At 40.6% G+C, this 21,927-nt stretch overlaps 1 protein-coding gene across 4 annotated transcripts in view; it reads left to right on the forward strand.

The window, feature by feature from the left end:
- KCNT1 (potassium sodium-activated channel subfamily T member 1) overlaps window positions 1-21,927 on the forward strand; it is a 205,286-nt gene that overhangs the window by 123,232 nt on the left and 60,127 nt on the right. For 3 of the 4 annotated variants that reach the window (XM_044661255.1, XM_044661253.1, XM_044661254.1), the window contains 8 exons: window positions 4,354-4,453; window positions 8,029-8,088; window positions 12,975-13,023; window positions 14,305-14,364; window positions 16,659-16,733; window positions 16,853-16,936; window positions 19,293-19,387; window positions 20,223-20,403. In XM_044661255.1, the coding sequence (XP_044517190.1) occupies window positions 4,354-4,453; window positions 8,029-8,088; window positions 12,975-13,023; window positions 14,305-14,364; window positions 16,659-16,733; window positions 16,853-16,936; window positions 19,293-19,387; window positions 20,223-20,403 (704 nt within the window). The remainder of the gene's footprint in view (window positions 1-4,353; window positions 4,454-8,028; window positions 8,089-12,974; window positions 13,024-14,304; window positions 14,365-16,658; window positions 16,734-16,852; window positions 16,937-19,292; window positions 19,388-20,222; window positions 20,404-21,927) is intronic. The other variant, XM_044661256.1, reaches the window with a different exon arrangement.

Below are 21,927 nucleotides of genomic sequence, written 5' to 3' on the forward strand. Positions count from 1 at the left end.
GAAGGAAGGAAGGAAGGAAGGAAGGAAGGAAGGAAGGAAGGAAGGAAGGAAGGAAGGAAGGAAGGAAGGAAGGAAGGAAGGAAGGAAGGAAGGAAGGAAAAGAGTAAGGGTCATTGTAAGAAATATGCATAGACAAGCAAAACAAATTTCTGAGTCCATCAACTCAAAGGCTGGGTAGCATACTTCACTGTCGAACCTCAGGAATCATGAATAGTCATTGCAGTCCTAACACCTGCTTGTTTAAGCAGTTATGGGTGGAATCATAGACATGTTAGTAAAGAATTGTACACTTTAGAGCTTGAAAAGCCTGTGGAGGCCCTCTTGTATAATACTCCCATTTTACAGATTACAAAACAAGAGGCAGTGTCCCAAGACCTAGACAGTGACAGTCCTACTCTACTTTCCCGGTCAACCACATCTGGAATGTTTCACTAAGTTTTGGATTCCACATTTGTAAATTGAACAGCATACAGAGAAGGACAGTGACAGCAGTAAAGAACCTTAAGCTTATGCCACTTTGAGGCCTGATAGAAACTGGGATATTTTTCCTGAAAGAGAACACTTCACAGGCCCATGGTAGTTGTCTGCAAACATTCAAAAGATTCCCATGCTGATGAGGAAGGGCAATAAGACTTGTTCAAATTGGTTTCAAAGGAAAAAGAAGGAGCAATGAGTAGAAGTTGCCAAGGGGCAAATTTGGTATAAGGAAAAGCTTCCTAATAATTAGAGCCATCCAAAAGTCGAAGGTGCTGATTTGGCATTTATCCAATTCCTCCTCACTGGGCATTTGTAAGCAAAATTTAAATGATCACTGACCACCTCTGTTATAAAGGGAACAAGTTGGCTCAGTGGATAGCGTGCTGATTGTGGAGTCATGAAAATCTAGCCTCAGATATTTACTAGCTGGGCAAGTCACTTAATCTCTGTTAGCCTCAGTTCCTTCGCCTTTAAAATGTAATTCCTCCCAGAGTGATATTTTTAAAGCACTTTGTACACCTAAAACTGCTATATAAATGCTAACTATTGGAGGGAATTCTTGCTCAGGTCTAGGTTGGACTAGATTTCCAGGGCCCTTCCAACTCTGGGATCATATAAGAAACCTTATAGAGGTCATTTAGTCCAACGCCCCTATTTTATGAGGAAACTGAGGCAAACAGAGTTAAGTGAATTGCTCTGGGTAAGTATCTGAGGCCAGATTTGAACTCAAGATGAGTCTTCTTGACCCCAGGCCTGGTACTACCTAGCTACCTTTGAGGCCTAATACCTGAAATTATCTGGCAGAGGCCCCACCATTGTTAGTAGTTCCTTTCCTGAGTCTAAAAATAAGAAAAATATTTTGGAAATGGGATCTGGCTCCAGCTTTTGCTCTGAGGAGGAGCTTTCAAGAAAGGTTCATATAAAGAACATCCTAACAGGTAGACTTGTTACAAAATGAACTGGGCTTCCTCCTGAGGGAATGAGTTCCCTGTCCCTTGAAGTGTTCAAACATAAGCTAGATGACCATGTCAGAGATGCTTCAGAAACAATGCCTGCATAGAGTAGCAAATACAAGGAATCCATCAGTGGTGGATCTAGGACTTGAATCCAGGACACCAGATTTCAAACCCAGTGATCTTTCCACTAAACCACGTTACCTTGATTCTTAGGAGAAAGGGGAGAGATATGAGTTTATTATGCCCTGGCTTTGTGCCTGGGTTGGTCCCCTTGCTCAAGTGTCTAAAATACTTTCCAATACTGATATTCTGAGTCACTGATACTCCTCTCTGGAAAATGAAGGGATACATCTGAATGACCTTTCAGCTCTGATAGTGTATGTGCTGTATTCTAAGGTCCCTTTCAGCCCTACACATCCTATAATTTTGTGTTATATTTTTTGTTAGACTGCCCTTAGGCACATACACTCATCAGAAGTATTCACGTGGAGCCAAATCACTGCCAATGATACTGTCCCCTGAGCCAGATGCCAAGATCATTTGGGGGGAAGTCAGAGATGTGTTCTCTTTGCCAAAAAATGTCTTTCCATTCAGGGTAGGACTTGACTATGCTGCATCAGACTAATCCTCCCCAATTTAAAGCCAGGAATATGGGCAAACACTCCCAGCTCCCTCCAGGGATCCACCACGTTGTCAACCTGAGATTCATAGAATCATAGATTTAGATCTGGGAGGTACCTCAGAGCATCAAGTCTAATCCCTTCCTTTTACGGATGAGGATACTGCAAGCCCAGAGAGACCATGTAACTTGTCCAGGGCCACATAGCTAGTGTCTGTGGAGGGATTCAAACCCAGTACTTCCTGGCTTCAAGTGCAGCAAACTATTCACCCTATCGCTCTCCCTCACTCAATCTCATCTGCTTTTAATTTCAGCCTGTGACATCAAACTTAGTATCTAAGTCCTCTCTACTACCCCCAACCCATGATGCAGCTATTGAAGGAAGAAACTATTTCCAGTAGCCCTTCCTTGATTCCTCAAAGGAAGAAGGAAAAATTCATGTCCAATGTGTATGTGTTGGGAGGTGAGAGAGAGTGAGGAGGACTGGGTTTGAAGAAGAAGGGAAGAAAGAAGGCTCATTTTTTAGTTCTCAGTAAAGGCAAAGCCAATGGCTTTCCCAGTGAACAGATTGAGTCTTGTGGTTTGTAAGGAATTGTTTGTTCTGCATCAGAAGCCAAGGCTACTCCCCAGAGTTGTCAGGGACGCTGGTCAGAGGCTGCATGAAAAACCTGGAGGCCTGACAGCATCTAGGAAACTGCCCAGCCTTTCTTTAACTAAACGTAGAATTCTAAAACTAGGACAGACCACAAAGGCCATTCATCTAACCTCTCATCCTATACAAAAATCAATTTTATGGTATCCCTCACAGGCTCATGCAGTCTGAATACTTCTTCTGAGGGGGAGCTCACTCCCTTAGGAGGATGCCCAGATCATTTTGTAGTAGCTTTATTTGTTAGGAAATTCTTCTTTACATCAGCCTTTCTTGAAAACTCCTCTTTGAGCAGAAGGAAGATCAAGAAGGGATGCAGACGAGCAGAGTAGAATCAAGGTGGAGGAGGGACCATAAGGCACAAGGCTAAATTTAATATACACTTAAAAAAAAGAAAGAAACCATATCCAAAAGGAGATCACAGTTTCACAAACAATTCTCTCTTCTTTGTATATTGAAATATTCATATTTGTGCATGTTTATTAAATTACTCCAGAAAAAAAATGGTTAAAGGATACCAAAAATGTGGAAAAAACCCTTTCAGAGCAGTCTAATATCATTTCTATATATTCTTCATATTTTCTGCCTTAGAAAATCAAAACAAGATCAAATGATTGTGGGACGTCTGCCAGCAAATCCCAAGCATCCTGCCCCTCTCAGCTTGGACGTTAGGTGGCCCTCAAGAGTGCCAGTAACAGATGAATAGAAAGGAGGGGGCATGCCAAAGGCACTTAGAAACATCTAGTTCCTGTGTCAGACCCAGGAAGAGGAGCAGGCAGGGAAATGTTAATAATAATACTAGCTAGTTGTCTCATGGCACTTTAAGATTTGCAAAGCACTTTCTATATCTTATCTCATCCGATCCTCATGACATAAACAACCCTAGAAGGCAGGTGCTATCATTGGCCCCTTTTACAGAGAAGGAACCAGAAGCTGGAAGAGGCTAAGTCAGGGACATGATCAAACACTTCCAACTCTCTCCAGAGACTTACTCATCTCCGTCAGCCTGAGATTTCTAAGACCATAGATTCAGAACTAGAAGGAACCTCAGGGGGTCATCAAGTCCAGTCCCTTCATTTTGTAGCTAAGATTCTACAAGCCCAGAGAGACCTAGTGACTACCCAGCTAGGAAGGGTCTGAATCAGAATTTGAATACAGGTCTTTCTGACTCCAAGTGTAGCGCTCTATCCCCTATGCCAGCATTGGTGAAGAGGTGGTACGTGTGCAGAGCTGGCACTGGGGGAGCTGCTCCGTTCCCCCTCTTCCCAACACCCGAGGACATTTTTTTGCATGCCGGGTACCCCTCTGTCCAGCCGCCCAAAGCAAGCCCTTTCTCCCTCAGCTCTCTCGGGTAATGGGGGAGGAGGGCTCACAGACAGCTTGAATTTGCCCTCTGGGCACTAGAACTGGGAAAAGGTTCGCCCACAAGGCAGGCAATTTAGCTTTCCTAAAGGGAGGGGAGTGACCCGTAGCGATGCCTCTCTCTACTCCGATCTCTAAAATGTAGAAAGTGAATTTTCCCCGCACGGAAGTCCTTGTCAGCACTGGAGAATCCGAGGCGGGGCTGGAACCTGGAGTCGGGCTGAACACGCACCTATAAGCTGGCTGCCGCCACTTCCGCCCCTTCCTAATACGACTCTTTCCTCTTGCAGGCCTGAGGATCAGGTTGTTCAACTTTTCTCTCAAGCTTGTCACCTGTCTCCTGTACATTGTCCGAGTCCTCCTCGATGACCCAGTCCAGGGGATTGGATGGTGAGTCATCAAGGCAACCATCATGGTCTGCAGAAGATGCCCAGTTTTGTAATGGGGATCCATGCCGGAAATTCCCTGATTTAGGGCAGGCATCAGCTCCACTCTGCTGAGAGCCCCTCAGGGAGACAGACCTGTTGGAATCCGAAAAGATCGTGGAATTCTAGATTTAAAGCTGGAAGGACATCAAGTCCAACCCTCTCATTTTACAGATGAGGAAATCGAGACCCAAAGGAAATGAAACGATTTGCCCAAGGTCACACAGTTAATAAATAAGTACCTGAGAGGGGATTCGAACCCAGCTCTTCCTGACTCCAGGACCAGCACTCTCTGCAGGATACCATATTGTCTCTCTAATAATAGTTTGCTACACATATATGCTAGTTTATAAGATAGGTGGGTGGAGATGAATAGATGGAGGAAAAGAGAGAGAAAATTAATCAGGATTGAAATGGTTATATACATGTACATATATGTGTGTGCCCATAGATGTATGTAGTACATGTATGTATCCATAAAATATGAATTGGGATTGGAATGGATACACATGCATGTACATGTACATGTGTGTACATGCATGTAAGCGCGTGTGTGCATTCATATGTAGACACGTGTGGGTTATATCATGTGTGATATATTCTATGCCGTGCATGTGGTCATGTAAGTGTACATGTGTGTTCGTGTGTATTTTGTATCTATGTGTATCTGTGTATATATCAGTTCTAATCCCAATTCATCAAAAATTGTGTGTGTGTGCATATATATGGTCAGAGTATCTGATGGGCCTGAGTGATTTGTGATTGACCTGGTGAATTCCTGGGGTCCTTGTTGTTGTCATTCAGTCATTTCAGCTGTGTCCCGCTCTTCATGACCCCATTTGGGGTTTTCTTGGCAAAGATATTGAAGTGGTTTCCTTCTCCAGCTCATTTTACAGATGAGGAAACTGAGGCAAGCAGGGTAAATGACTTGCCTAGGATCACACAGCTAGTAAGTATCTGAAACTGGATTTGAACTCAGGTCTTCCCAACTCTACACCATCTAGCTGTTCTTTCCTAGGATCCTATGACTTCACTAATTTGTCCCTTTATTCATTCTTTTCCTTGTCTCTGATCCTTAAGTCCACTACCTTAGTCCTCCTTCTGAAAGCCAACTTCATATTCTGCCTTCTCAGGGGCTGTTCTTTAGGAGTGACCCTCAACTCCTTCCTGCAGATACTCTCAGACACTGCATTTTTGCAGCTACAGCTGCTGACAATGATCCCCCAAGGATTAAAATTGGAGATGGGAGTGGGAGGAATATTGTGTCATCTCCCAAAGCACATTCTAGTCCTAACTCCTCAATTAATTTAACACATGACCTTGGGTAAGTCACTTGACTTTTTTGGATTCAGTGTTTTCATCAGTAAAATGGACATAACAATATCTACTTTCATCTACCTTCAAAGAATGTTGGAGGGGCAAAATAATGTGTGTTGTCGGAGCTTTGAAAAGTTCAGTCCACCCTAGAGAATTAAGATTTGATTTTTATAGCTGTCTCCTTTTTGGAGAGAAAAGATAGTATAGTAGATAGAAAGCTAATCTGAAAGCCAGGAAGTCCAGGGTTCTGGTCCCATCTCTCACACATACTGCTTGTGCAACACTGGGTAAATCAGTGCTCTGGGTCTAAATCACTGTCTAAGCCTGTAAATTGCATTCATCACCTGCACTGGTAGGAATTTCCTTACCAGAGAGCTCCTTTTAACAGTTAGAGATCTCATATACAGTCCCTTATTGTTGTTCAGTTGTATCTGACTCTTTAGGATCTCATTTGGGTTTTTCATGGCAGAGATACTGGAATGGTTTGTCATTTCCTTCTTCAGCTCATTTTTACACATAAACAACTGAGGCAAACAGGATTAAGTGACTTGCCCAAGGTCACAGAATGTCTGAGGTCAGATCTGGACTTAGAAGGATGAGATGGAGAAATCACAACCTAGAAAAAAGATGGATAAAGAGGATCTATTATCATAGCTCTAGATGTAGAAGGTGGCAGCTAAGTGGCACAGTGGATAGAGTAGCAGGCCTGGAGTGAAACAGATTATCCTCCTGGGTTCAAATCTAGTATCAGATACTTCCTAGTTGTGTAACCCATCGCAAGTCACTCAACCTTTTTTGCCTTGGTTTCCTTATCTATAAAATAAGAGAAGGAAATACCAAACCACTCCAGTACCTTTGCCAAGAATGTCTCAAGTGGGATTCTGAAGAGTCAGACACAACTGAACAAGATGAGGGAAAAATCTCAGTCATTTAGTAAAATCCCCTTACCTTACTAATGAGGAAACTGAGGTCCAAGGAAGCTAAGTGACTTACCCAAAGTCACAAAGATAGTCAACATAAGAGGGGATATTTGAACCCAGATGCTCTGACTTCAGAGCAAAGATCTATGACATCTTTTCATATTTCTATAAAGTTGGTACCAACGTGATGGAATAGGAGTTGGGATAACTGAATTTGAATCTGTCTCAGCTGCTGACCCACTGGGTGACCTTAGGTCAATCTCTTCCAGCCTCCAGGCCTCAGTTTCCTTATCAATAAAATAATGGTCTCTGAGTTCCCTTTCAGATCTTTTAAAACATTTTTATCTAATTCTATGAATGCATGATCATGAAAAATTTAATAATCATGGAATTCCACAGGGTTGTCAGTGAAGAAAGGATGGGTAAGATGCAAACATTTTATGTCTACAACCATTTTATTATAATTTAAGTATTGTCAATAAAACATTAATAAAAAAAAAAGTGGGGGGCAGCTGGGTGGCTCAGTGGATTGGGAACCAGGCCTAGAGATGGGAGGTCCTGGGTTCAAATCCAACCTCAGACACTTCCCAGCTGTGTGACCCTGGGCAAGTCACTTGACCCCCATTGCCTACCCTTACCAATCTTCCACCTATACGTCAATACACAGAAGTTAAGGGTTTAAAAATTAAAAAAGAAAAAAGAAAAAGAAAAAGTGAAACCATAAACTTCAAATAATTTAATTTGTTACAAATATGTATGTAAACATTAACAAAATAGTCTTTTTTTGCATAATGGCTTTTTCTTCTGAGTGCATATATTTTGCCACAACTTTTTTATTTTTGTGAAATATTCAACTATAGTATATTTATCATTTATATCAAGCTTTGTGGTTTGAAAAATACTTTATATATGTATATATGTATATATATAAAATCCACTTTGATTCTCAAAAACCCTATGATATATATTGTTGTTGTCCTCATTTTAGAGATAAGGAAACAGACTGGGAGAGGTTAAGTAACTTACTCAGGGTCACATAGCTAATAAAGGCCAGAGACAAGATTTGAACTCATCTTCCTGCCATTAAGTCCAGCAGCTATCCATTGTGATTTCTATGTCACCTACTTGAATGTTCTGACTCTGCATAAGTTTCTTCACTTCATATAAGTTTTTTCCCATATGCTTTAGTATTCTTCGACACAGAATTTTTTTCTCTTCCTAAATACTCTTAATGAATGACTTTGATTTTATTTCCTTCTATGTGATAGTCTGTCTCTCTCTTGTCTTCTATGTCTCTCTACAGCTGGGGCTGCCCCAAACAGAACTATACAGTATTCAATCAATCATCATCAGAGATTAATTGGTAAGTGGATGATTATTCTTGAATAAACTAGCCCCTTCTCCCCAAAAAAAGGGGATGTCAAGCAAGGGGCTTGTGAGTTAAAGGTTACCCAAACTTGAACCTGAGATATCCTAAGTATCACCACCTCTCTTGATGGGGAATGTAAAATTCTTCTAAATAAATGAATCAATTAATGAGGCAATTTATTTCTCTTGGCTGTGCATATTTATTTCAGTGGTTTGGGTTTTTTCCCAATGAGGAGAGGAGGTGAGAGAGAAAAATAACAAATGCTTGTGAATTGAAAAAGTATAAAATAAAATTATTTAAATGTCAAATAAATGAATAAATTGATCAAGCAAGCAATTAACCTACATCCAAGGATTTGGGATTTTTTTTCAGTGTACGTTCTATCTCTGACAGATTTATTCCTCTATGCCTTAGTTGGTATTCTTCCAGAACTGGTGTAGCAAAAAAAAAAAAAAAAATCTGATCTTATTGTCACATCAGTGATAAATGGAGGCCCTCCCAGAACAAGAACTAGTTTGTTTTTTATCTTTACATCCAGTGTCTGAAGCTCAATAAATACTTGTTCCTTGATTGATTGACTAATGAACCTCTCCCAAGTTTAACTCGGCTGGCCTTTAGACAAATGATTTGCAGTTTGCTGGCAGTCCCATACTCAAACCTTTTTGGCTTGATAGGACTCTTGAACCTTCAAAAGCCTGCCCTCTTCTGTAATAACTTTGGGGAATCCAATGTCACCTACGGAATACAAGAAGATAGCAAAGACAGACTTCAGTAAAATAATTCATTTACCTTATGCTGGTTTTTTTATTTATGTTTTTCTACTCCTTTCCATCAATATCTTTTAACACCAAAGCATAGGAATGAAAATTATGCAGAGATTTTATTCCTTGGGCCCTTGGAAATCTTGTAACCCAGACAATGATTTCCTTTCTGAAAGAGCACATAGCTGACCCAGCAGCCTCATCTTACATCAGAACCTGTAAAGGCCTGGTGAGAGTAGATGAAGTAAACATAAAAAATATGTTTTAATAGCTTCATTTGGAAATAGTCCACTTCTTCATGCCTATTCCTACCAAAGGTTCAGAGACTCAGGAAGACCCCTAATGAGCTTTATAAGGAGAAAATTTCTCCTGAGAAGCAAATGGGCAGAATATGTGAGGAAATAACTCTACACATAAGGAGGTATTTTTGGAATCTCTGGGTGATGATACCTCAGAGATTGCCATTCCTGGAATGCTGATTCTATGGCTTCAGCACGTTCAGAGCCCAAATTTGTTAACTAAGCAATATATAACAGAAGAACTAGATGTATGCTGTTCAATATAATCACCAGCCCCAGCTCTAGAAAATAAAGCATGCTTCTCACCTCTTAGCAGAGAGATAATGAATTAGAGGGGAAGAATCAGACATACATTTTCAGATTTGATCGATCCAATATAAATTTGTTTTATTTGATTATACTTCTTACAAAGGAAGACTTTGGTACCAGGAGTCAGGAGAAGGGAATTGGGGGGGAGAGGGGGCAAAGTAGAAGGGAATAATAATGTCACCAAAACAAAGAAGAAAAGAAAGAAAATGGCATCAGAAAACCTTTCTTAAAATGCTCAGAAAAGATTAGAGGAAGTTTAGGAGATATAGACAAGTAAGGCAATGCTGGAACTACCATGTTAAGTTTAATATATAAAACCATATATATTTAATTTATGAAATAACATATTCATTGATTCAGGGTTTCATATAAAAGTCTCTTTTTTTAACCTTTTCTGTATATGGAAATATTCATTTTTTTAGTTTGTAATTTTAAAACGCTGATTTTTTTTAAAAAGGAGCAATTCACTGTCTAGGTTAGTTACAGAACTGAGGAGAAAGAGAAAGAGAATATTCCCCCAGCTTAAACCTTTTCCTCAGAGAAAGGAGGGAAAAAACATTCCAAGCTAGAGTTTTTTGACATCAAGGACGAGTGTCTGAGAAAGATAAGGCCTTCACGTTCATAAGCAGAGGCAGACCCAACAATTTTATACCTCCACACCAACATTATTCCTCTCCTTTCTGATTTGTCCATTCCTCAGTTTACCCTTGGTACCTGCTTCTTCTGTTATTTATGCCCAATCAACTAATCTTGGCCATGCCATCTTTGAAACCATAATAGAAATGTTCCATCACAATGGTCATTGGATAATAGATTTAGACCCAACAGGATGCCATATTTCAACCAGCATGCCCCCTATACACATATTTTTTAATTTTCTAACAGAGTGCCTATGGAAGAAGGAGAAAGGGTGATCAGAAATTAAACATAAAGATATCACAACTTCCATAAGGCCAGGAATCACTGGTCACTATGCAATGTGGTCACTCAACTTTTCCATTTCTCCTCAAGAAACCCCATGTTCTCTGGTAAAACATAGCCTTTACATCCATGCACAAAGCAATCCCAATAGCCAGGTCTCTCTGAAAGCCCACTTCATTGGATAAATGAGGGAGGCAATTTTCTGCCAAGAGGTTAGAAGTTTTAAAATGTTCAAGGCTACCCTGCTAGCTCTAGACACTTACTCTGTTCTGCTGGCTGCGGACCTTGAAGGTAACTAGGGGGATTTTTTGGGGGTTCATTTTTTGTTTTTTAAGTTGGGCTTGCTTTAGTTTCTACTCTGCTATTCATGGGAATGCTGTCAAATATATCAGATATTTCCCAGCTCAGACCTTTGTCATTAGACCTTCTTTCTTTGTAAGCCCTTCCTCCAGGAAGCCCCAAACTACCCTTCACTGTTATTTTCTTTCTGGGGTTAAGCAAGGCTTCCAACACAGAAAAGCTTCAGACCGTGCTACCTTGTAAGGCTGGAAAGTCCTGAAGCTAAAGGAAACCCAAGACAAGCATAGAAGCATAGAATCTCAGAACTAGACAAGACCTCGGAGATCATCTGATCCAACCCATCATACTTGAGCAGAAATTGGAATCAACCCAACAAAAATGTGTTAAGTTCCTACTATGTGAAAGGTTCTTCAAATCCAAAGACAAAGATGAAACCATCCCTGACTTAAAGAGCTTGAATTCTTTAAAAAAAAAAAACTTACCTTCCATCTTAGAATCAATGTATTGGTTCCAAGGCAAAAGAGCAGAAGAGTGGTAAGGGATTGGCAGTGGGGGTTAAGTGACTTGCCCAGGATCACACAACTAAGAAGGATCTGAGGCCATATTTGAGCCCAGCACCTCCCACCTCTAGTCCTGGATCTCAATCCAATGAACCACCTTGCTTTCCACAAAGAGCTTGAATTCTACTGGAATTCCCACAACATACCCCAACAAGTAGCCATCCAGCCTCTGCTTGGGAACAGATCTCACTACTCCCTATAGTATGAAATGAATGAGTAGAACGAAAGAGCTCATTCCAATTTTGGGACAGTTAGAAAATTTTGGTTTGTTAAGCAGTTTGGGGGCAGCTAGGTAGCACAGTGGATAAAAGTGCCAGGCCTGGAGTCTGGAGGATCTGGGTTCAAATTTGACCCCAGATGCTTCCTAACTATGTGACCCCAGGCAAGTCACTTAACCCCATTTGCCCAGTCCTTGCCCTTCTGTCTTAAAGTTGTTTCTAAGAAGAGAGTGAAGTTTTTTTTAAAAAAGAAGTTTTCCAATGCAAAATCTTCTGGAAAGATTGATCCAATGTCTGTAATACTGATTCTCCTGAGAAACTCTTCCTCCCTAGATAGTGCAAAAGTAACCTGCCATGAGGAGAATGAATTTACATTATGAAGCTATGAAATCTTAATTAATGATGCTTTACCATAAATATAATGATTATGGGACCTTGCAACTGTCAGCCACTCCTTCTTTGGCTCCTCCTGACCCATCCACCTTGCACAAATCCCATCATTACATAAGTGCTTAATAAATGTTTGTTGAATTGAATATAAATGAACAAATGAATGTAAAGTATTTATTATAATGTTTACCATGTGCAGAAGACTGAGGATATAAATTAAAAGTAAGACATTCCCCAGTCTTCAAGGAGCTCTCATTCTACTGGGGCAGACAGTACAGAGAAAAGGTTTCAACTGCTAGTCAAATGGGAAGGTCTTACAAGTTGATGGAAATGAATTATCTTTAATGTCATTTTCCAAAAATGATCTTGGTTTCTGACGCTGAGGCATTTGACAGTGCTACAGACTTTAGTGGCAAGAACTGTCTTCTTTGGGTCTTCAGGAGCTATAGCTCTAGTACCTACAGAAGCAACTGCCTGGCCTCATCTAAATGGGGGTCGTTTCCCAGGATGATGGTTTTCTGGGCAAGGCTGGAAGCAGGACTAGTCCTGAGGTACTAGTCTATCAGTATTCCTAGACTTACCTGTCTGTCTATGGCAAATGATCAGCAATTTCAGAAATTGGTGTACATTGCAAGAAAGGTGGGATAAAAAGTACAGAATTATTTGGGGTTTTTTAAACCAGTCTTAGAATTGATTTTTAATTTACTATTTCTCTCCCTGTCTGTCTCTCTCCCTCCCTTTGTCTTTCTTTCTCTGCCTGTATCTCTCTCTGTCTCCCTCTCCCTCTGTCTCTGTCTCTCTCTGTCTGTCTCTGCCTCTCCCTCTCCCTCTGTCTGTCTGTCTCTCCCTCTGTCTCTCTCTCTTTGTCTGTGCCTCTCTGTGTCTCTGTGTGTCTCTCTCTGTGTCTCTGTGTCTCTGTCTCTGTCGCTTTCTCACTATCTCTGTCTCTGACTCTGTCTCTCTCTTCTCTCTCTCTCTCTCTCTGTCTCTCTCTCTCTCTCTGTCTCTCTCTNTCTCTGTCTCTCTGTCTGTCTGTCTGTCTGTCTGTCTGTCTGTCTGTCTCTCTCTCTCTCTCTCTCTCTCTCTCTCTCTCTCTCTCTCTCTCTCTGTCTCTCTCTCCAGGGCCCCAATCTTATGGGTAGAAAGAAAAATGACTCTCTGGGCACTTCAGGTGAGTGACTCCAATTTGACAGGTAATTCAGAATTAATCTGTCAAGGTTCTTTGCCCTAAGATTTCAGAAAGTCCCTCATAGATCATTTTTCTGAACTTAGTGATTTGAAGAATAACCATAAAAACTTTTGTTGCTTTTGATGGCACTCTATTTCTGTGTGGACACTCAAAAGGTGTTTATAATTATAGTAATGATTACTTCAGGAAGTAGTAGGAAAATCCATTCCCAACCTCTAAATATCTCCTGATAATCTATCATAGTGCCTAAAATTCACTTCTTTGGGTATATGAAGGCCTTCAATATCTGTGTGTCCTATTAACCTTTCTATAACCTGCCTGGCCCTGGAACTCTAGATATGCTTACCTTTTCCACTAGGAAGGAACCAGACAATAGGTATCTGCTCTATCACATAGCACTTTTTTCATCCACCTTCCAACTTTTTCTCAGGAACTGATAATCAAATCAACATTTCCTTTGCTACTGAGAAGAGTATGGTAGTCAAATCTCTAAGGATCTTAGTTGTGGGGAGCTTAGACAGAGGCTCTTTTCCCTGCCTACTACTCCTTGGGGTTCCCTCATAACCATCTCATCAACCACAAAATCCTTTGGCATTTCTATCCCATTCTTTCTCAGATTTCTATTGTATTCTCTAGGATTTGTGCTCTATTATTTAAAAATTGATTTTCATATTCAACTTGTATTCTTTCTCTCCTTCTCCCAAACTTTGAATATATTTTATATTTTTACTTTTAAGTGCACTTATTTCCCACCAATAGACTGTAAACTTCCAGAGGGCAGGGACTATTTTGTTTTGCCTTTGTGGATACACACGCCCACTTCCCAGTGGTTAATAAATGCTTATTGAATGGAATGAAATAAAAGTGCAAACATCCCTATACCTTAAGCCCTTATTAGGTAACAGTCCTGGTTTAGTTATTGCTGGGGAATCTTGCAGATGAGACATAAAACAGTCATAGAAGAAAGACTATCCAGGAACCTTAGGAAGGACTCAGAAAGGTTGAGGGCAGTGCAATAAAGAGAAACTTCACTGACTTCAGAACCTGATCTAGAATCATTCCTACTCTCACTACCTCATTTTTGAGGATGTCTAGATCAAAAGCTACCCCAGATATTCTGGAATATGTCCTTTCCCTTCCGTGATCCCTGTCCCTCTTCCAAGTTTAGCTAGTGTAGCAACCGTGGAGAAATCCCTTGATTCAGCCATGGGTTTTCTTCATATTGTCCAAGTGGTTCAATCTCTAACCTTTCTTCTTTTCTAGGTCATTATAGCATTAATAAGTTTTCTTGAGACAATGCTTCTCATCTATCTCAGCTACAAGGTAAGCTTTCTTGTGATCTCTCTGGAAGTCTGGAGGAGGGAGGAAGGTAGTATAATACTACTTGCTTATGTCATTCCTTCTCTCCCTAGATTTTATTTGTTTTTTCTCTTCCTAGAAGGAAAGTAGGAATGATATCCAGCAATTAGATCAGAAAATGTCTTTTGACAAAGAACATAGGACCTACTAATCACATGGGAACAATTAAAAGGAGCTCTGTACCTCACAGTAATAGCTAACACTGATATTGTACACTATATTACCTTAGTTTTAGAGTTAGAAGGTTCCTTAGAGACTATCAAATGCAACCCCCTCATTTTACAGATGAGGAAAGTGAAGTTGAGATAGTATAAATGACTTGCCCAGGATCCCACAGCTACACAGAGGAAGAATTTGAACTCAGGTTTCACTCTGTCCACCTCACTGCATCTTCTGTATTTTTGTTTTTATTTTTTCAGTATTTTGTGTCTTAGAGTTCCAGTTTCTTTGCATCCCATGTTAGTCTTGGTTTTTTCTCGGTTAGGGAGGAAATATGTAATTCATATTAAAGGTGATTTGTTGATTTCCAGAATCCTGATTCCCCAGGCTGCACAGAGTCACAAATATCAGCTTCCTAAATCAGATTTCTGAGAATCCTGACCCCTCCTCCTCAAGGCTGCTGCCTTGTTTATACCTCAAGGCCTAGTGGGAGGAGATGTACACAGAGATTCATTTCCTGACACTGCCAACAGAAGATGTGCTGAAATAAAATATACTAGGCTCCCTTTGCTTTTCTGGAAGATTTTGTTTCTTCTATGTTTATTTAAAACCAAAATTTTCTACCTAAGAACAGACTTATAGGATACTTTAGTAGAAATAGTATTTCTGTTCTATTATCTTTTTTCCCCTTCTTCCATCCCTCTTTCCTTACCTCCCTCCTCTTTCTTTTAGTTCCCTCTCTTCCTTTATCCTTCTCTCTACTCCTTTCCCCCCACCTTCCTATCTATTCCATCTCTTTCCTCTCTTCTCCTCCTTCCCACTCCTTTCTCTCTTCTTTTCCTTCTAGAGAAGGCATGAGCCAAGGTCACATAGTCCAAACTCTGAACAGGAATGTCTGAGTGACTGTTTCCCAAGCAGATAGCTTGGGCTCAAGCTCTCTGGGGAGATCCTGTGACCCTTTGTTCTATCATTCCAGACTCTTGGCTCTGAACCAGAAGATGCTGGCTTTTCTCCCTGTCACTAGGCTGTCCCTGGGGTGAGCTTGGCATTTCAGGCCAATCCCTATCCTGGTTTCTGGCTCAACAAATGCTTTTTCTCCCACTAAGAAGTGGAGCCAGGGAACCTCAGGAAAGGTTCATAATCTACTTATTCAGAAGTAGGAATCAACTCTAAGGTTGACAGTTGCCAATTTAGAGATCTGACTCAAAACCAAAGATGTAGTGGGGAGGAAAATTCAACTAGGTGTGTGCCTCTTATTCCTGTGCTCCTGCCAAGATGGTCACTAATGTCAAGATTGAACCAGGAAGAAAACTGCAAAAAAGCTTCCCCATTCTTTCCTTTTAGGTTAATAATCTATTGGGCATTGGGGGAAAGAAAAGGGTAAGAAATGGGATTTGATTTGGTTTAAATATTTCTACCATCTCTATAGATTAAATTATTAATTATATATGATATAAAATTATTAAGTTTAAATGATCAAATAGACCAAACATAAGTCATTATGTGTTAAATAATCATTTCTCCCCAAATTTAGAAATGATTTTATAGGAGGTACTTGTAATGTCTACTCTTCCTCCTTCTTCCTTCCATTCTCCCTGTTTCTCACCTCTTATTTCTCTCCCTTCAGTGTCTCTCTTCTCTTTCTTCCTCTTCTCTCCCTTGCCATGCTTCTCTTCCTCTCTTTTATTCTTTCACCAGTTCTTTTATCATCTCTTTCCCACCATTTCTCCCTCCCTCTCCCCCATTCTTGCTGCCCTTTCTTTCTCCATGCCCAACCCCATGTCTTTCTCCCTTTCATCCCCTTCCCTCTCTCCACTGCTTTTCTCTGGCTTCATTTCTTCTACCCCATATTTCTCTCCCCACATCTCCTTGCCTTCTTTCCTTTTTATTCCCACCTTCCCCTTCTTTTCTCCTCCTCTTATGCCCCCCTCATCTCCAGACTGCTCCATCTTCTCCCCTCTCCTCATCCACTTTTCACTATCCCTCTCAATGCCCACCTCTCCTTCCCCATGCTTCACTTTTGACTTTTTCTTTCTTCATCTTTTCCTCATTCCCTCTCTGGAATTTCCTCTAAGCTATTTTACTGTTTGGCTTCACAGGGAAACATTTGTGAGCAGATCTTCAGAGTTTCTTTCATCTTGGAAATGATCAACACGGTACCATTTATCATCACGGTAAATAAGCATTGGATCACCCATTCTATAGAGGAGGGATTTCTGATCTGGGTGTCCATCTTCTGGGGAATTATCCCCAGAGAGCTTCATCCCAAATGCTGCTGTCTACTATTTCTTAGATTTTCTGGTCCCCCCTGAGGAATTTGTTCATCCCAGTTTTTCTGAACTGCTGGCTGGCCAAGTATGCCTTGGAGAACATGATTGTAAGTAACCAGTGACTGAATGGATTGTGAGTTTGGGTTTTAGGAAACCTGGTGGCCTATCTGTCTCTTTTCTACTGTTAACATGGATTGAGGTACGTGTGTGTGTGCATATATGTATATATTTTCTTGCCAAAAGATACTTTTGAGTAGAGCTGAGCATATGCCATGAAGTCTCAGATATCCAAAGCATAATTTATTTATACCAACGATATTGCTTTCTATTCAACATATAGTCAGGTCTTTATTGAGTCTTACTTTAGTCCAGTAAAAGCTGGTAGGGAAGGCCTTTAGGCCAAAATACTTAATTGCCTCCTAGGGAAATTGTAAAAGCCAATCATCTTAGAAAAGGATCCACTGCTGTATGTTGGTATTTTGCAGTCAACAAGGCAATCTAACAAGGAGTTAAGAATCCACAGATCCTTCTCATTTGCATGGGGACAGAAGGACAGGAATGGGAAAAGTTCAGTCTCCTCACATCAACTTGAGTTGGCTTCTCATGTATCCAGAACCCACTTCCTCCTCACCTCTACCAATTAGAATTTTTGTTTCTTTCAAAACTTTGTTCAGAGACCACCATCTGCAGAAAGACTTTTGTTTTCCCAGTTGCCAATGCCTTTACATTGTATTTTGTATTATATGTATCTATCCCCTAAAATATTGAAAACTCTGAAAGCAGCAACTGTTTCTTCTGCCTTTGTATCTAGCATTACTTATTCGTTGACTGATAAATAAAAGTTTGGAGTCTAGAACACAGGAGGTCACAATTCTACTGTCCTCTGTTTTTGTCATACTATATCTAAAACTCTGTATTTGCTTCTGAGCACATTTTAGGAGGAAAACTGAGGCCAGAAGAGAATAACCCAGATAGAGAAGGGGAGAACTACTCAAAACCATATCAAAGGAGAATTAATGGTTAGAGCTGTGTCCATTTAAACTAGAGATGAGAAATCTTGAGGGGATGCTTGATAACTGACTTCTAGCCTTTGAAAGGCTATCATTAACTTTTCCTCCTTGCCTCCAGAAGGAAAAAGTAGGGCCAGTAAGGAAGAACTTTCTAATAAATTGAGCTATCCAGAAATGAAAAATGCTGCCTCATAACAATGATCTTCCCGTCAATGAAGACATTAAAGAAGGCTATGTTGAAGATTCTTGTGTTGATGATTACAAAAGATAAACTTGGGGCTTCCTTTCTACATTGACATGATATGACTCTGAATTAAGTAATAAAATGACAATTCCCAGAATCCGTTTCCAATTTATATGGCATTTTTACATCATTGTCTCATTTGAGCAAACTGAGGAGTTTGAGGTCTCATGGCAAATTCACAGGCATGACTATACAATGAAGCCCCCCAGAAGGATTCCCAATCAACAAAAGTGATTCTGCTACTACCTCTTTTTTCGTCCCCCAGAGGGCCTTGAGAAGCCATGGGAAAGATGCGGACCATAATTGTTGTTTGAAACTGTAGAAACAGAGGCTGTTTGCCCTCCCTGACTGGCTTGTGGGTGAGGAGAGTGAATTTAATCAAACAGACAGTTGTTTCATAAACAACAGATGATCCCTAAGGGCCCTTCCAGCTCTAACAGTCTGTGAATCTGAATTCAGTGGAGCAACTGGGTTTTTCAAATGATTAATTGAACCCATTCAAATAACTAGTTATTTTTATAACAGAAAGTTGAATGCAATCAGTCAATTTGCCAATAATTGGTTCGCAGCCCTAGTCAGCTATTATTAATCATTTGTTTTCAGAATAGCCACTTGTTTTCATCCAACTTCATGTGTCTTTCTCTGAGAGTCAATTTGAGATTCTGTGTATTTTTCTTTGTGTGGGTGTGTCCATGTGTATCTTGGAAAATTATGGGTGTACCTATACCTGTAGCTAAGTGATTCTGCATGTGTATGTATCTGTGAGTGTGTGGCAACCTGTCTGGAATACTCCTTCCTTGTCACATAGCCAAATCCTCCCCATTTTAGGACCCAGTTCAAGGATGTCCTCCCCCATAAAATCATCCTAGAATACTCTTAATAATCCTTAATGATCCCTATGGGCCTATAGCACTTGCTGCCTCTCCTATGCTTTGGGGGCACCTAATTAGATCAGATCTGTCTAGCATTTGATTCTATCTTGCTTTATTTATATTGTCTGCTAAGTGGCTTGTTTCTTAAGTCTCATCTATCAACCAGATTGTGAACTCTCCAAGGACAAAGAGAGTCCTCTTCTCCCTCCTCTCCTACCCACAGTTTCTGACTGTGTACTAAGTACACTACACTCAATAAATACAAGTTAAATCAGCCTGAGACAAGCCATGTTCCTTTTTTCTGCCTTATTCTTATGGCACCAATCTCTTTCTACAGAACGACTTTCACAGGGCCATCCTAAGGACACAGTCTGCCATGTTTAACCAAGTTCTGATCCTCTTCTGTACCCTCTTGTGTCTCCTTTTTACTGGGTAAGTATCTCTTGGAGTTTGACCCTTGGTTGAATCCTTGGCTGCTCTGAGACATCTTTTTACTCATCCATGGGTCTGTGTGTTGTTCCAGACCTTCTATCTACATTTAAACCTCTTCTGTTTATCAGATGCAAAGTATTAGATTGGAGTAGGATAATGGAAGCAGCAAGGAGAAGGGAGAAAATTCCTAAGCTGTTGAAATTGAGATCTGACTTATGAAGGAGGTATTTGAATGGAGATAACATAGTAGAGTAGAAAAAGCACTATGTCTAAGCCAAAGTGGCCCTTATCATCTGGTCTCAGATACTTCCTAGCTGTGTGACCCTAGTCAAATCATTTAATCCACTTTGCCTAACCCTTGCCATTCTTCTGTCTTAGAGTTATTGCTAAGATAAGAAGTAAGAATTTTAAAAAAATAAAAATTTAGGGGCAGCTGAGTGGCTCAGTGGTTTGAGAGCCAGGCCTAGAGATGGGAGTTCCTGAGTTCAAATGTGGCCTCAGATGCTTCCTAAATATTTGACCCTGGCCAAGTCCCTTAACTCCAATTGCCTAGCCTTTATCACTATACTTCTCTCTACTTCTGTGACCTTGGGCAAATCATTTAATGCCTCAGGAGTTTAGTTTCCTCTTCTGTAAAAGCAGGTAGCTAGACTACATGACTGCCAGACATCATTCCAGCTCAAAGTTTCATGATCTCTCTCAGTATTCTATGGAACCCATAGGGCAGGCAGGGACCTGTTCCTAGTGATCCCTATTAGAGATCACATGCAAGAATTCATCCCTTGGTTCCACTCTTCTCCCAAGTCTATTTTCATTCTCTACTTAATCTTTACAGGACCTGTGGTATTCAGCACCTGGAGAGAGCAGGTGACAACCTCTCTCTCCTCAAGTCTTTTTATTTTTGCATTGTCACCTTCTCTACCGTGGGCTATGGAGATGTGACCCCCAAAATCTGGCCATCCCAGCTCCTGGTGGTCATCATGATCTGTGTGGCCTTAGTTGTCCTCCCACTCCAGGTAAGTTCCCCACGTATTAACATGTTCTGCTTACTAGTTAAATCAACAAGCATTTATTAAGCATCTGCTCTATGCCAGACTCTATGCCAAGCTTTGGGAACACAAAGAGAGGGGGAAAAAACCAATTCCTTGGATTTCACAATCTAATATAGGGAGGTCAACTGCAACCAATTAGGTATAAGCAAGCTATATAAATTGGAGATAATCAATAAAGGGAAAGCATGAATATTAAAGGGAATCCGGATATGTTTATTTTGGAAGATGGGATTTTAGCTGGGATGGGAAGTGAAAGCCAGTGAAACCAGGAGACAGAAATGAAGAGGAAGAGAAGTCCAGGCATGGGGAATGGCTTGTGAAAATGCTTGGATCTTGGGGAAGGAGTTTCTTGCACAAGGAGCGACAAGAAGGCCAGTGTCACTGGATTGCAGAATACATGAAGAATAAAGTATGAGAAGATTAGAAAGGTAAGGGGGAGAGAGGGAGGTTATAAAGAGTTTTAAAACCCAAACAGATTATAATATATTCAATCCTGGAGGTAATAAGGAGTCACTAGAGTTTACTGAATTGGGGGAGTGGAGGGATAGGGAGGAGTGCAACATGGTCAGACCTCTGCTTTAGAAAAATCAATTTGAAAACTAACCATAATATGGGTTGGAATGAAGGGAGTAAACATTGATATTGCAATTGTCCAAGAATAAGATGAGGAGGACCTGTACCACATTGGTGGCAATGTCACAGTGTCAAGGTGTTAACAATGTCATAGGAAGGAAGGGGATGTATATGAGAGGGAATGTGAAGGTAGGATGGACAAAACATGTCAACAGATTGAATTAAGGGGAGATGAGCTAAGAAAGAGTGAGGCATTGAGAACAAAAGCTAGACTTTGAGCCTAGTAGGATGCTGATGTCCTCAAAAGTAGTAAGAAAGTTAAGAGAGGAAGCCTTGGAGAAGAAAGAAATGAGTTCAGTTTTGAATAGGATGAGTTTAAGATGTCCACTAAACCAACTTGGTTTATGAGGAGGCTAGCTAGCATAGAAAGAGCACCGGGCTGGAAGGAAGTCAGACTCCTTCAGGCCATCAATAAGCCTTTATTAAGAGCCTAGTTTGTGTCAGACTCCATGATAAGCTGGAGGACCAAAAACACAGAACGAAGTTGAATCCCTGCTCTGTCACTTGCTAGTTATATAACCGTAGGCAATCTATTTCACATCTTTGTTTTTCAGTTTCTTCTACAAAATGAGGAGGTTGAACTAGATGCTCTATAAAGTCACTCCCAGTTCTAACATTCTGTGATTCTGTGATTAAATCATTCAGGAGACTTGAGTTTTCATTCTGGCCCTGGTGTTTATTCCTTGAAAAGCTTGGACCCTTTGCCTCTCTCAACCTCACTATCTTTATCTTTAGAATGGGAATAGTAATACCTGGCCTGCCTACCTCCTGACTTCCCTGACTTGCTTCAAGTTCCAACTAAAATCCCAGTTTTTGCAGGAAACTTTCTTGATCTCTCTTAAATCATCTGTGGAT

This window comes from Gracilinanus agilis, chromosome 2, assembly GCF_016433145.1.
Source record: "Gracilinanus agilis isolate LMUSP501 chromosome 2, AgileGrace, whole genome shotgun sequence".
Taxonomy (NCBI): Eukaryota; Metazoa; Chordata; class Mammalia; order Didelphimorphia; family Didelphidae; genus Gracilinanus; species Gracilinanus agilis.